This window comes from Pelobates fuscus, chromosome 8 (assembly GCF_036172605.1).
Source record: "Pelobates fuscus isolate aPelFus1 chromosome 8, aPelFus1.pri, whole genome shotgun sequence".
NCBI classification, from domain to species: Eukaryota; Metazoa; Chordata; class Amphibia; order Anura; family Pelobatidae; genus Pelobates; species Pelobates fuscus.
The window spans coordinates 155,441,569-155,458,578 of NC_086324.1; the positions used below are offsets into that span (position 1 = coordinate 155,441,569).

The 17,010-nt window shown below is 40.2% G+C and overlaps 1 protein-coding gene across 1 annotated transcript in view; it reads left to right on the forward strand.

Moving 5' to 3' along the window:
• The window catches only part of LMF1 (lipase maturation factor 1), a 240,044-nt gene that overhangs the window by 62,982 nt on the left and 160,052 nt on the right, over positions 1-17,010 (forward strand). Inside the window, exon 4 of the mRNA XM_063430459.1 lies at positions 1,968-2,116. Coding sequence (XP_063286529.1) covers positions 1,968-2,116 — 149 coding nt within the window. The remainder of the gene's footprint in view (positions 1-1,967; positions 2,117-17,010) is intronic.

A 17,010-nucleotide genomic window follows, 5' to 3' on the forward strand; every position in this document is an offset into this window, starting at 1 on the left:
TGGTACCCATGCGGCGAGCTGTGCGCAGTATGTCTTCTTTCAGTTGGTAATTGTCTAGGCAGCACACAATGTCTCTTGGTGGTTCTCCCGGCCCCGGCAAGGGTCGCAGTGCCCTATGCGCTCTGACTATGCCGAGTCTGGGCCTTTGTGGGCCCCCCTGTATCTGGGCGAACAGGCGCTGCAGCGTGTCTGGTATGTGTTCTGCAGGGCCACCCTCTCTCACCCCGCGGATTCGTAGATTCATCCTGCGGCCGCGGTTGTCTAAGTCATCTATCCACGTGGCTAGGTTGGCTGTGTCTGCTTCCTGGCTGGCCACGGCCGAATTAGTGTGTTCCAAGTCCGTGCGGAGGGACCTGGCCTCAGACTCCACCACTGACATCCGGGCTTCCACATTAGACAGGTCAGTGCGGAGTTGAGCCACCTCCTCCCTCACCACGCGGCCCAGCCGTTCAGATAGGGCCTCAAAGTCTGCCTTAGTGAGCAGATTAGGGAGTATGGCCTTCCACTCACTCTCCTGTGGGGGCTGTACCTCTGATGCGGTGGACGGTGCTGGCGACATCCTAGCCGGCGTGGAGGGGAAGGAATCCATGTCCTGGCTGGCGGCCTCCTCCTCCCGCTGTGGTGAACGGGCGCGAGTTGCGGCTTGGAGGTAGGAGCGGATAGAGTGCTCCCCTTCGCGCCCAGAGGGTCTTGGGGTGCCGGTGGGGTCGGATTGCTTCCTAGTGCGACCCATGTCTGTGTGTGGACGGGCTTGGTGCCGGTATTATAGCAGTTATATTGCGGGTGCCACGAGGAGCTCCGGAGTTAGGCGTCCATCTTCCTCGGCTGCCGGACACGCCCCTTGAATTAATTTTGGATCAATTGTGATTAATTCATGAATTCTCATTGGCTGTATATAAGTTCTCATTCTTATTGTGTATCAGAGGAAATGTGCCCAATCAAAATAGTCTAAGTTGTAACCAGTGTTAATTTTGGCGGGGAATTTCAATTTCGTTTTAGTCATAGTCTTTTGACTAAAAAAAACATTTTAGTTTTTGTCGTATTTAGTCATCTGAATTGTTTTAGTTTTAGTCGGTTAAACCTGAAAAATGTAAGTCAACTAAAATTGTTAGTTAACAAAATAAACACTGGTTGTGACTGTACAGACAGCTAAGAATACATGGTTATGGGTGTTAATCAGTCTTGGTAAAATATCTGTTGCAGAAGAGGGCTGCTTATAGGCTAGCTAACCTCCAGGTATTTTGGGAACTGGGGTCCTAAGAGATAATAAAAAAATCTTGCTGGGCCAATCAGGACTTAATTCGTTATGGTTTCCTACCATTCGGACTTAATTCATTGCTCAGGGAGCTTGTTAATCCTAAAATTGGCATTTCCTGCATATTACAAATATGACTGATATTAGTAATCCCTTGTTTCAGGAGTTCACTCCAAAATTCCAGAAATCATTTATAAAAAAGCAACAAACATACACACACTTAGTATTTTAAACAGATTCAAGGGAGTTTTATTGCTGTGGATCTCTGTGATGCACTCAGACATACTGGACATCGCCGTGAGTCTTACTGAGGTGGAGCTCTGTGATACTGACTGCACATAACTGTTAGTTTTTTTTTTTTGTCATGAAGCTTTGTGACCCTCATAAACATAGAACATTACTGTAATACTACAGGTCTCCATAGCAATTAAACTCCCTTACATCGTGAATGTTCTTGGAGCCTATGAGGGATAAAAGGCAGGGGAATTACCGGTAAGTCTAAAAGTAAGACTGTTCCTTCTAAAAAGCAATGTTTAGGTTTGGATGCCTCTTCATACCTACCCAGACAGCTCCATCCCACCATGTACAGGTAACTTTGGAGGCAGAGGGGATTTTGTTCATAATGGGGTTCCTAAAAATCCAGCCTTTGCGTTTCTCTTGATCATTCGTGGGCAGCCTACTAACTTCTATATATCTCTGCTTTTCTAACCAGGTTGGGAGTCTCAGCTCCTCGAAACTGGCTTTCTAGGAATTTTCCTGTGCCCTGTCTGGTCACTCTCGCGAATCCCAGAGAAAACCCCTCCTTCTCGCATCGTGATCTGGGCCTTTCGCTGGTTTATTTTCCGAATCATGCTTGGAGCGGTAAGTGCAACGCTGCTTTTTGGTTACTTTGTTTTTATTTGTATCTAGAGCGACATTAAAATATCTCTGTGTTCCTGGATTCTGCATTAATTTAAACATTGTATCTAACACTTTTATCTCCACTGGGAGTAAAACTGCTTCAATGCACATTACCATGTTTTCACCAAAATGGAATCTGATAGATAGATAGATATGTACTATTACTAAGCGCCATACTATTAGACACCAAAGCCAAGCTTATTGAAGTGGTTATGGTGCCAGGGTACCGTCTCCTTAGCCTTTAAGTTAAATTATATGTCGAATTGACTAGACAGTGCTTTGAGGCAAAGTTTGAAGAAGTCAGAGAACAGGCAATTACACAGACTGGTTTACAGCACACGGAGAAAAAGAGAGTTGTGTTTGTGGCTTAATCTGAATTTTTCAGATGAGTTATTTCCACCTCACTTTTTCACAAGTTTAAGGCCGTAAGGCCTGTATTTGTGGGAGGAGTTAAGCGTTCCTATATAAACGCTACTCCCCCCTTCCTACCTTGCCGTACGCATGCTGTTCACCCCACCCACCTCTCCCTCTTATACAATTCATTCGGGGAGGCCCTCTTTTACAGGCCGGCACACCACACCGACTTAATTCCAATCACAAAGTATTTCACTATACGATATTAACCGACCACAAATATTCAGAGTTCGGTGAGTAACCCTGTTTGTGTTCTGATGTGGATGGATTTGCAGGCGCTGTGGGGGTGTCCCCACAGCTGCACCGATTAGCACACCGCATGTACTAGCCCGAATTTAAAGCTCCATTTTGTCAGTTTGATAAATTAGTTAAGCAAAAGGAATGCAGAGATGGTTCCCTAGTAACATAACCACATAACTGTCCCATTAAGCGTGGAAGGATTACGTTCTGAGGCTAGGTTTTGCAAATTGACACCTGCTGTTTCCACGTAAAGAATATATGAAGTTCCCAATATAACGTCAACCACTAGTGGATTGTTAGCGTCTAAAACTAGCTGACAAGGATTCTGGGTAATCTTTATGATGCAAGCTGACATAAATCGGAGCTGGCTTTGCAGTCTGTGTTAGACCTGCGTATTCATGCAAACGATTGTTGTATCAGTTGTTGGCAAATGCACTGGGCCCTTAAAGTTCAGCTTTATCAGTATGTATAGTGTGAGGCTTTTAATCCCATATGTTGTACGAGCATGTTTTCACAAGATAACAGGAGATTATCCTATAAAATAATAAAGTTGTAGAATACAGGGAGGTTTGTCCTCGCCTGCTTTCTTTGGCTGTGCTCCTGCGTTTTATCGGACATAACTGTATTCAGTATCAGCATAGCATATGTGTAATCCCATAGCTTTCTCTAGGTGTAAAAGAAAAGGTTGTAAAATTCTGCCTTTAAAGAGAAGCAGGTCTGTTCCAAAATTGAAATACAAGATTCAGAACAAAGAGGGTACCTTTTCCCCTTACCACGATGATTGACGGTTTATGTGCTCAAACATTTAGTAACTAGAACGGGGATTTTAACACTGCTTTCTGCTACTTGCTAAAGACAAAAGTCTACAACACCCCCATCTACAAATTGTAGGTGGTTGCAGCCTATTCACAGTATTGTAGATAAAGTTCACTGGGAGGACTGCAGCGATATGGTAGATCTGATAGCTACATTTTGTATGTACATTGTCCACTTTCCAACTGGATGTTGATAAATTGGCAAATGGAAAAGTGGTTTGACCACACAAAATGGCTCTCATTAGAATTTAAACGCGCCTGTAAACTAAAGCTTGCCTGGTGGTACTTGTAATTTTCTCAATGTATCATGCTAGCCAAATTCCCATTAAATCTATAGACAGCATTTTAATTGGCCTTTAAAGGAACAGTCTCGGCAACATAACTTCTGTAGCTACATTTTAAGAAAAAAAAGAGGGTCTCTCCAATGCACCCCTAGATTGTCCCCTTCTCGGGTGCACTGATAATGCAAGTTATCACACTTTCAAATGATCAATGTTAGGTTCGTCTTACATGGACGGAACGCACCCCTAGCGCCCTGGCCAGTATTTTGGACTTCTATGGCTGCCAATTATCTTCTTAAACTTTCAGTGATTGGGTATATACTGCTCCTTTTCTCTCTGGAGATTTAAATGTGACTCTCCCACCTAACGGCTTGATGACAGGTTTGTATGAAGAAGCTGGGCAGCGAGGGGTGGTAAGTACATTAGTTGCTCGTGTAATCCCTGCGATTAAGAGCCCGTGATTGATTACTGTCCTGTCACTGTGAGCCTAAACACTTGGAAATTTCTTTCGGGGACAGGATAATGACCCTGACAGGCTGTATAAAGCATGCCTGATGCGTGAAAGTAATGTTTCCTCACAGGCACATGTGCACCTGTCAGAAGGCCGTTTTATGATTTGTGTTTAGAGCCAGCTGAGGGCTGACAAGTACGCAGAGCTGAGTGCCCTTTCCCAGAGCAGGCACGGCGAGCTGATTAACACGCCAGATTGGCACTCTCCTCTCAGACCAGCCCTTCAAATGACCAAGTTGTCATGGTTTGTCAAAAAGACAAATTATAGATACATATTTACCGTATCCTTGATCAACGTTAAATTCCTTAACCCCTTAAGGACACATGACATGTGTGACATGTCATGATTCCCTTTTATTCCAGAAGTTTGGTCCTTAAGGCGTTAAAGGACAACTGTCACCTCAAAACTATTTTAATATAATAATCCTTTTTTTATCGAATATTGAAAGTAAAAAGATTTTTTTTTAAATTAACTATATTTAAAAAAAAAAAAAAAAAAATAGAGAGAGAAAATGCTCATCCCTACTTTTAGCATATGACAGCATGTTTTGGCCATATACATATACCTTGGGTTAGACAGTGTGTTTGAAACCAACAGTTAGTCTGCTTCAGGGAACTGTTGGGTGCAGAATATGCATATGTAAAATATGCATATGTTCTATACATTTTGTAGCATTTAGAGGGAAGTAAAAGTATTTTTCTGATCTGGATGTTTTTCTTTCTACATAAATCGTATTCACTTTCCCCATGTTAAAGATCTGCATTAGTTTATTTAAATTGAATCCTTATACATTTTAATACCTATCACAAACCACTGATGATTTTGCATTCCTTTGAATATGTATTGTTTTATTTTATACCACAATGTTTTCGGGCTCTGATATCTAGCCCAGTGGTTCTCAGCCATTGTATTAAAGGGACACTATAGTCACCTGAACAACTTTAGCTTAATGAAGCAGTTTTGGTGTATATAACATGCCCCTGCAGCCTCACTGCTCAATCCTCTGCCATTTAGGAGTTAAATCCCTTTGTTTATAAACCCTAGTCACACCTCCCTGCTTGTGACTTGCACAGCCTTCCATAAACACTTCCTGTAAATAGAGCCCTATTTAGGCTTTCTTTATTGCAAGTTCTGTTTAAGTAAGATTTTCTATGTTATGTTAATAGCTATGTTAATAGCTTGCTAGACCCTGCAAGAGCCTCCTGTATGTGATTAAAGTTCAATTTAGAGATTGAGATACAATTATTTAAGGTAAATTACATCTGTTTGAAAGTGAAACCAGTTTTTTTTCATGCAGGCTCTGTCAATCATAGCCAGGGGAGGTGTGGCTAGGGCTGCATAAACAGAAACAAAGTGATTTAACTCCTAAATGACAGTGAATTGAGCAGTGAAATTGCAGGGGAATGATCCATACACTAAAACTGCTTTATTTAGCTAAAGTAATTTAGGTGACTATAGTGTTCTTAATATTGTTTCATGCAACAACAATATTTCCCTCATATTTACTGCGTTCTATGTCAAAACTTTACTTGCTCTCATGTGGTTTATTCATTGTCTAGCATAACATTAAGAAAAAAAAAACGATTGACAGAAAATGAAATACATAAATTGTATTGTTTATTGTTCTGGGTCTCTGTTTAACATAAAGTGTTTACATTAAATTAAAGTGGTACACACACTAATTTAACTACACACGTGCCCATTTTATTTTTTATTTTTTTTATTTTAAATTGTCTTTGCATCATGATGATGCTGGCAAGGCTGTGCAACAAATGTGTTTTTCAATTTTTGACGGAGTATATATTTTGCGATCCTGCACAGAGAGGGAGGGGGCATTGTGTTAAGATGTGCAGTGAGGTTGCAGCAGTAAAGAGTAAATCAGGAGGCACCAAGGGCCTGCTCGGGGTGAGCAGGTCAATCACAAATGTGTTTTTTGGACATGGGGGCAGATGTATTGGGTGATTGACAGCAGCAGTCCATGGAGCAGGTTGCTCATTGTCTAGGAATTGGAGGGAAGACAGAACTGCTGTCATTAGTGAGAGATTAGCCTCACTGTACTTTAACCCCTAGCTTACTGGATTGGTTTCTATAATGTTTGGAGGCAGTACTGTTCACAGCTGTGAACATTGCTATCCCTATGACATGTATGTTGGTGCAGCCGTAAAGTACTTTTTTTACATTTATTTTTTTATAATTCTTTTTTTTTTTTGTTATGCATATGAGGACAATCCTGCTTGCAATGCCTCAATGGCAAGAGCAAGTATATTCAACAACAAATATTCAACAACAAAGCGTTTCAATAGTAAAGCATTTCAAATTTTTTTTTAGCTAATTAAGCTACGCATACATTATTATTATTATTATTATTATTATTTATATAGATAGCGCCAGTGAATTTCGTAGCGCTGTACAATGGGTGGACTAACAAACACGTAACTAGACAAGTGGACGCACAGGAACAGAGGGGTTGAGGGCCCTGCTCAATGTGCTTACATTTTGGAGGGAGTGGGGTATATTGACACACAAAGGGTATAAGTAGGGGTAACATAGTAAGTTGCTAAAAAAAAAGTATTCACTGAGAACTGAGTAGGTTATTTTTTACAGTTGCAGGAGAGGAGTCATTGGGGGGGTGGGGAGGTGAAAACCTGCTAACAGTTTAATTGAAACGCTTTCTGAAGAAGTGAGTTTTCAAAGTTTTTTTTTGAAGGAGTGGAGACTGGGTGGAAGTCTAACGGAGAATGGAAGGGAGTTCCACAGAAAAGTTGCAGCCCTGGAGAAGTTTTAAAGGCGAGCATCAGAGGTGGGAGTACGGACAGAAGATAGACATAGGTCTTCGGCAGAGCACAGGGGCTTCGACGGGACATACTTGTGTATGAGGGAGGATAGGTAGGTTGGAGCAGATTTATGAAGAGACTTGTAAGCAAGCACCAGAATCTTAAATTGAGCCCTATATCTAACTTGAAGCCAATATAGGGACTGACGAAGGGGTGAGGTGTGGGAGGTGCAGGCGGACAGGAAAATAAGCCTCGCCGCCGTATTCATTATATATAGATTGCAGCGGTGCAAGCTGGGAACACGTGAGACCACTAAGAAGGGATTGCAGTAATCAAGGCGAGAGAGAACAATGACATGGACTAGCGCCTTAGCCGCATCCGGTGTTAAATAGTTGCGGATGCGAGCTATGTTTTCGAGATGGAAGCGGCAGGATTTAGCGATTGACTGGATATGAGGGGTGAAGGAGAGGTCGGAGGCAAAAGCAACACCTAGACAGCGAGCCTGCAAGGTAGAGGTGATGGTGGCACCGTTGTCTTGGAGGGAGAGAGATACGGGAGTAGTAACACTTGAGGGAGGAAAGCTCAGAAGTTCTGTTTGGACAGGTTGAGTTTAAGGAAGTGAGCAGCCATACATGTTTAACTAAGGAATTAAGTTGTTGATTAAACAGTCTCAGGTGCTAGAGGTTAGTACTATTAGACATATAAACATTGGGATCTAACGTTGTTAACTCCTTAAGGACCGCGGACGTACTACATACGTCTGACAGAAAACGGTCCTTATGTCACGTCCTTATTACTGACCTGATCGCCGCCGATCCCCCGCAGCCGATCCCCCCCAGCCGATGTCATACTAAGTGTATTTTTATATTAATATATACATATATGACTATAAAAATACACTTATAATTAAATTACACATGTGTGTATTTGTGCATATTTCTGTAATGTTTTTACACAATTAAGTAATTTTATTCATTGCAATTTGAGGGACCTGCCTGACAACCCAGGCCGAAAGTCCAGAGAATTTAATTTGCTAGCACTATATTTAACCCTGTAACTTTCTATGACACCCTAAAACCTGTGCATGGGAGGTACTGTTTTACTCGGGAGACTTCGCTGAACACAAATTTTAGTGTTTCAAAACAGTAAAACGTATCACAGCATTTTTCACACACAAACGGCACTTTCACTGATGATATCATTGTTGTGATACGTTTTACTGTTTTGAAACACTAATGTTTGTGTTCAGCGAAGTCTATGAGTATAAAAGTACCCCCCATACACAGGTTTTACAGTGTTTTTAAAAGTTACAGGGTCAAATATAAGGCTCGATTTTCAGTTTTTCACATTGAAATTTGCCAGATTGGTTATTTTTTGAGGTGTGATTCGGGGATTTATGACAGATAACAGTGTTACAATGTCACCACTGATACATTATAAAAATATACGTTTTGAAACAAATGTCCTACTTGTGCCTGTAGCCTGCAAAAAAAGCTAAGAACATGTTAACATTTGGGTATTTCTAAACTCAGGCCAAAATTTAGAAACTATTTAGCACGGGTGTTTTTTGGTGCTTGTAGATGCGTAACAGATTTTGGGGGTCAAAATTAGAAAAAGTTTAAAAAAATATTTCATCAAATTTTTTATAGTAAATTAAATGATGAAAATAATGGTATCTTTAGAAAGACCATTTAATGGCAAGAAAAACAGTATATAATATGTGTGGGTACAGTAAACGAGTTAGAGGACCGTAACAGCGAAACACAAATAGCCCTGGTCCTTAGCGATAAGAAAATTGAAAAACGGTCTGGTCACTAAGGGGTCAAGAGTGTTATAGAGAACTCAGTAGCTGTATGTTTTCCTGGGTTATTAAAAATCGAACATGTTCCTTGAGCTATCGTGCTGCCTCCTCCTCTTTTACCAAATCCTTTTCTACGTTGTTGTTTAGTGGATGGATCCTCAGTGTTGATCCCTGAGCAGTGCTGGGTTCGCGGTCAGTATTTTCCCAAATTGACCCCGCAGTGGTTATTCTGATCTCAGCATAGCATGGCAACTTGGACCCATACTATTGTGAAAGTGTATGGCGTGCAGTGTTCTGGCCGTGAAGGTCATAGCCAGCAAAGTTTTCTATTATGACTGGTCTACGTCCACGATTGGAGGCTAGTATATATTGCTCATTATGTAACTATATGGTGTTTTTGAGAGAGTGGGTAGCTGTTAATGGAGGGATAGCAAAGCATGCACGTGGATAGAAATCTCAAGGCCTGAGATTGTACCTCCTAAGACCAATCCTCCTGGTCCTCCAGGGTACAGGAATGGGGTGGAAGCAGTAAGTTCTTGTGGTACAGAGTCCAAAATATATTCCATCACTGAGCCAACCCATTTCATCATTGCATTGCATTGCATTGCTGTATATTGTTCTATGGAACATTCAAGTTTTTTGTCAGTACTACAAACATTCCATAATGTTACTTTTCCATCTATTGTTGTTCCTTTGACATTGACTATAACAAATGCCTTGTGGAAAAGGCAAAAAGCTTATTTTTCAGCAAGCAGATTACTGTTTTTAAAAGTAAATTATGACTATTAAAAAATAAGCAGTGTCCAACCAATTGAAAATTATTTAATTCTAAGGAGACAGTTTATTTTATTTTTAAGAATAAACGGGACTGTACGTGCTGTCTGACCTTATTGACACTTCTCCCGGTCCCAGCTGGCTGAAAGGGATGGCTGTATAAACTGTCACAGCATGGACCTTTGTACGATCGATGTTTCAATAGATAACCCTTTGGCACTGCAGCTGTTGTGGACTCCGTTTCCCATGATTCTCAGCTAGCCAGGTTGAAATCATGAAAAATCCAGAAGGTGATGCCTAAACTATGATCACCATTACTTTTTTTTTTATATAAAAAAATCAGCAATTTCCATAACACAATCACTGCATTACGAACGGTTAGGTTGTACATACAGGAGAATTTAGCAAGCATGATGCTACTGCCGTGGTATTAGGAAAGCATGACTTAGTATAATCTTACTGCATTACAATGTACAGTTTTAGAACGTAGCAGAGCAGGGTTTATTGATTTAAGACAATATTATATTTAAAGGACCAACAAATTCCACCGTGCTGTGGAAGGAGAGACCTGGCTCATTATGTTCAGTCTGCCCCTGGGTACAACTGCTGAGTGAGATTCCCTAGATGACTAGTACTATTGGGCAGTACAAATATTTTCTCTAATGCCTACCAAGGTGCAGTAGACTGCAATTTGGCCGAATTTCGGCAATTGGCTGTTCTGTATGTCTGAAGAGTCGTACATACGTATAATCGAGCAAGCAGCTAGCGCAATGGCTAAACATGTTTGTTTCATTCTGCCTGTGCTGTCAAAAAAAACCCAAGATGACTGATGGTTAGGGGACAGGTGCTAAATGTTGCTTATATTCGCAAGTGAGAAGGAACCAATATATGTAAAAACAGGAGGATCAATAAAAATGTTTACCTATATATTGTATATATAATATTTATAGTGTGTATGTGTGTGTGTGTATATATACAGGGAGTGCAGAATTATTAGGCAAGTTGTATTTTTGAGGATTAATTTTATTATTGAACAACAACCATGTTCTCAATGAACCCAAAAAACTCATTAATATCAAAGCTGAATATTTTTGGAAGTAGTTTTTAGTTTGTTTTTAGTTATAGCTATTTTAGGGGGATATCTGTGTGTGCAGGTGACTATTACTGTGCATAATTATTAGGCAACTTAACAAAAAACAAATATATACCCATTTCAATTATTTATTTTTACCAGTGAAACCAATATAACATCTCAACATTCACAAATATACATTTCTGACATTCAAAAACATAACAAAAACAAATCCGTGACCAATATAACCACCTTTCTTTGCAAGGACACTCAAAAGCCTGCCATCCATGGATTCTGTCAGTGTTTTGATCTGTTCACCATCAACATTGCGTGCAGCAGCAACCACAGCCTCCCAGACACTGTTCAGAGAGGTGTACTGTTTTCCCTCCTTGTAAATCTCACATTTGATGATGGACCACAGGTTCTCAATGGGGTTCAGATCAGGTGAACAAGGAGGCCATGTCATTAGATTTTCTTCTTTTATACCCTTTCTTGCCAGCCACGCTGTGGAGTACTTGGACGCATGTGATGGAGCATTGTCCTGCATGAAAATCATGTTTTTCTTGAAGGATGCAGACTTCTTCCTGTACCACTGCTTGAAGAAGGTGTCTTCCAGAAACTGGCAGTAGGACTGGGAGTTGAGCTTGACTCCATCCTCAACCCGAAAAGGCCCCACAAGCTCATCTTTGATGATACCAGCCCAAACCAGTACTCCGCCTCCACCTTGCTGGCGTCTGAGTCGGACTGGAGCTCTCTGCCCTTTACCAATCCATCCATCTGGCCCATCAAGACTCACTCTCATTTCATCAGTCCATAAAACCATAGAAAAATCAGTCTTGAGATATTTCTTGAAAAAAACAAAAGGTTTACCGTCAGTATCTATATAGCACACAGTACCTTAGGTTTACAAGTGTACCCTTCTAAACACTCAAAGACAGTGACAAGAAAAAAGAAAGAAAACCAAAGGTACAAGATAATGTGAATCACCAAAGTGATAGTATATAAATAAATATAATACAAACTGCAGATATGTAGAAATGGACGAATTCAAAATAGTATCTGCAAAAAATATATAAACACTACATAGGGTAATATTGTAAGAAACCACTAAGAAATATGGGTGGTGGAAAACTCACAAAAATAAGTTGAAATCAGGCATATCTCCCTCTGTATTGGGGAACTGGACAATATGAGAGACCTCCAGCGATGAATCTCAATATGAGATGGTGACAAATCTTCTAATGCACTCCAAATAAAGAAAGAAAATAGATAGTGCAGATAGTATAAAAAAATAACAATTTTATTGCATATATTGCACTTACAATGTGTCAGAGTAAAATCCGCTTGTCTCCACACTAGGTGGTATTCATGAGCAGCAACTGAACCAATCAGGATGCAAGATCAGGAACAGTGGTAGCAGCACCAAACAATATACAAATAAAAGTTCGGTATAAAAAACAAATAAAACAATTCCTTGAGATATTTCTTGGCCCAGTCTTGATGTTTCAGCTTGTGTGTCTTGTTCAGTGGTGGTCGTCTTTCAGCCTTTCTTACCTTGGCCATGTCTCTGAGTATTGCACACCTTGTGCTTTTGGGCACTCCAGTGATGTTGCAAATATGGCCAAACTGGTGGCAAGTGGCATCTTGGCAGCTGCACGCTTGACTTTTCTCAGTTCATGGGCAGTTATTTTGCACCTTGGTTTCTCCACACGCTTCTTGCGACCCTGTTGACTATTTTGAATGAAACGCTTGATTGTACGATGATCACGCTTCAGAAGCTTTGCAATTTTAAGAGTGCTGCATCCCTCTGCAAGATATCTCACTATTTTTGACTTTTCTGAGCCTGTCAAGTCCTTCTTTTGACCCATTTTGCCAAAGGAAAGGAAGTTGCCTAATAATGATGCACGCCTGATATAGGGTGTTGATGTAATTAGACCACACCCCTTCTCATTACAGAGATGCACATCACCTAATATGCTTAATTGGTAGTAGGCTTTCGAGCCTATACAGCTTGGAGTAAGACAACATGCATAAAGAGGATGATGTGGTCAAAATACTCATTTGCCTAATAATTCTGCACTCCCTGTATATATATATATATATATATACAATATATATACACGCACACACACATTGATTGGCCCATTTTCATGCCCCTTTTGGTTTGCCCCCGAATATTTTTTTTTGTCCGAATCATCACATGAACAAGAGTCGGACAAATTTCAGTTTCAGGAAAAATGATTTGGCTGAATAAAGCTCCCACTGTGCCAAGTCTAGCTTGTAACACATCATAGTGGAGGTGGTCAGCATTCTGTTCTCAATATTGAACCCATGTATGAACCTGTGGTCAATGATTGATCAGATCCTGTAGAATTCCTGCTTCCCTGCAATCATGCTTACAGTGTATCATGTTTCTGTGTGCCATGCACATAGCACTGTAGCCAGTTTGCCATAACCTTGCCAGGGGTTCATAGGGTGAGTGTGTCCCAGCAAGGTGTAACCCAATATTATTATTATTATTATCGCCATTTATATAGCGCCAACAGATTCCGTAGCGCTTTACAATATTATGAGAGGTGGGATTTAACTATAAATAGGACAATTACAAGAAAACTTACAGAAACGATAGGTTGAAGAGGGCCCTGATCAGACAAGCTTACAGTCTATAAGCTCATCTATAATATCTGACCTGTTTAGTAGTTTTGATGAATACCTGGGTGAAATGGGTTCAGCTAGATGTCCACAAGCTTCTTTTCAATGCTTTTTTTTCTGCATCTCATAAAATTGTAATTTTGGCACCTTGTAGCTTACAAAATCAGCTTTTGGCTACTGATATTTGGTTTATGTCCAACAGACTATGGATTCTAGCTAACCAACCGTGAGGTTCGAAGAAATAAACTAGCCGATCTTCTTCTGCACGTTGCCTGTTCATCTCGAATAACAACATCCCCTTGCCCTATCCAAAAATGTACACATTGTACGGTGAAGAAATATGTCCATTAACTATTGTCATTTTTAAAGGAATCTGTGAAAAAAGAGTAGTGAACATGTAATACCTAGTTGCATTTAGTCATTTAGCCATCTGCTATATTATTTTCAAATGGTAGTTAATAGAAAAGTACCCACCTTTTAGTTCTGGTAAGTGTCCCTCAAGCTGGGCTTCTCCCTTTGATTTCAACTGAACTTGTGCTAGTTTGATGAAGCAAAAAGCTGCTCGGTAAATAGAGGATTATCCCCATTTACACCCTAACAAGAACTGAGTGCACCCAACACCACACAAGCCTGGATCCTTAAACTTGATGTTAGTGAAAAAACTAGCTTTTATTTCACTAGGTTCTCAGTCTTCCTTATTCTTATGATTTTTCTCAGGGCTATGTACTAAACGTTGAATTGTTTGGGATTGACCAAGGAATAACAAATCTTAAGCCAAAATGGCCAAACTTGACATACACAAGGAATATTTCCAATTCAGCTATTTTTTACATTTTATTTTATTTTTAAATCCTGGTTTAGTCAGTAACCCTTTGGTTTATTTGCTTAATAGATAATAGCAGTGAATTGTCAATCAAATGCAAATTCAGGCTAAAATAGCCGAGATAGGACTGTAGCAGTGTTGGAAAACTTTTTATATTAGCAATTTTGGCCTACATTTTGAATTTCTATTTTCAAGTCAGTACATTTGCAAATGATCTCCTCTTGTTTTTCTGTGTCTTTAGCTCACTCTCAGACTTTCTACCGTTTGTCTTGCTGTCTCACCCTCTGTCTCATATCCTCTCTCTCTCTCTCCCTCTCTTTCTCTCGTAATATTTTTGGGACATGTTGTAAGGGTTGGATCTGAACACCTCCTCGCTCATGTTACAAATCACACACTGCGATTTCCAGCATCCTGTACAGAAGATTTGTTTTCATGAAAAACTAATCAATGCTTAATTTTGCTTCTTAATCGTCCATTCTTTCTTCCAACTACAAAGACATTGATGTTAAGTTTTTCCTTATATATATGTATATGTATATATATATTTTTTTTACTTTGTCCTAGATCCCTGCTTCAGGGGGGTGGTATTCTGTTTATGAAGCATTCGAGCAAACTTCATGCACTCCCCAAAGATTATTTACATTAGAGCAGTTAATGAAAAAATAAATATTGCGCCACTTTGGACACAAAGCAAACACATACGGTTAGTCAAACAAAGTGAAGAAGTTTCTTAATGAGCATTTCCTCTTTGAATTGAATGAGCAGTAACCCTTGCTGTCCAGTGGGTTTTGTAGTATGTGCATTTTCTGGCAATGTAGAGGTTAACCGCTACCCAGTTTTTTTGTTTTTTTTTCTTTGTTACCGTAACAATCCGAGAGAAGCGTATGAATAATAACAGGATGTGTTGGTAAACCTCAGACCACATTTTAAATCTTATCAGTAACTGGCAATGTGGTGAAGCCTCTCTTACCATCTCATTGGCTCGGGTCTCGTCTGATTTCCTTGAGGTTTTTTTGCTGCGGTTTCTTCCTCTTTGGGTTTTTTTGTACATTGGCCAATTCCTTTTTTTTTTTCCCTCCCTTGCAATGCATTTTTTGGTCTCCCCTCACCCCTCTAAACATATCTTCGTTTTTTGGCTTCACTTTTCTAACCAAGATGACACAATACATTTCTCTAAATTTAGTTTAGCTATTATGTCTTTTTCCCAGCCAGATTATAACTTTTTATTTATATTTTTTATTTTTATTTATTTTCTTGCGTCTGTATGCTTACTTTTAAAAAAATTTGAAAAAAAAAAAGTAAGGTAGAGTGCAGCGGTACGGTACAAAAATTGTGAAATTGTTTAAGTGTATCTTGTGTCAATAAATTCTGAGTGAGTTTCGAACGAACATTCTTCTTGCGAGGTAAATACAGCCACAATAGGCCAATGAAAGACGATTTGGGCAAACCAATAATTAAATTAAATAAAACAAAAGTGAAATTGTTAATGTGAAGAGTACTTAAATGCAATATCATGGGTTAACGGCGACCATAGAAGTGACTGGAAATTCTCTCATATAATAAAAAAAAAAAAAATGAGAGGCAAAACATAGTGCTTTCTGGCAATAATTAAAAGAGTACTGTAGTGCCAGGAACACAAACCAGTATTCCTGACCCATTAACTTTCTTTACTAACTCCATAGCAACAAAGAAAAAACAGTTGAAATAAAGAACCAATCAGAGTACAGTCAGTGTCTATATAAGCAGGAGTACATCCATATCACTTCCTCTAGATCAGTGGTTCCCAACCCAGTCCTCGTGGAACCCCTACCAGTCCAGGATTCAGGGATTACCCAGGTGTATCTAAGGTGTTTTTAGAAAAAAAAAAAAAAGAAAACACCTTGGACACAACAGAGTGATCCCTAAATCCTGGACTAGTAGGGGTTCCACAAGGACTGGTTTGGGAACCACTGCTCTAGATGAATGTGACATCACAAGTCCATAATGAACGATTAACTTGTTAGAACAAATTTAAAGGGACACTATAGTCACCCAGACCACTTCAGCTCAAAAAAATGGTCTGGGTGCCACGTCCCTCAGGTTTTAACCCATCACATGTAAACATAACAGTTTCAGAGAAACTGCTATGTTTACATTTGGGGTTAATCCAGCCTCTAGTGGCTGTCTTCCTGACAGCCACTAGAGGCACATCTGCGATGCTGGAGGTGAATTTCGCCTCCATGCGCATTCGGCTCCAGTGACGTCGGACTGGGTGGAGAGGTCACCAGCACTGAGGGAGCCCGGTGCTGGATTAAGGTAAGTAACTGAAGTGGTTTTAACCCCTTCAGCGCCACGGGAGGGGACCCTGAATGTGGGGCACCCTCAGGGCACTATAGTGTCAGGAAAACCGCTTTGTTTTCCTGACACTATAGTGATCCTTTAACCCCTTAAGGACCAAACTTCTGGAATAAAAGGGTATCATGACATGTCACACATGTCATGTGTCCTTAAGGGGTTAAGTAATTAAGACCCTATAGTGTTTAAAACACCATTTAGCCCCCCTGGCCCCTCTTACCTCGCTAAATATAGTACAATCTTACATTTTTTCCAGTCTGCTGCTGCTGGCTCTGGCCCTGATCTGCCTCCTTGGCTGAAATAATCAGATGTGGTGATCTCAGCCAATCACAATGCTTTCCCATAGGAATCAATTCCTGAATAA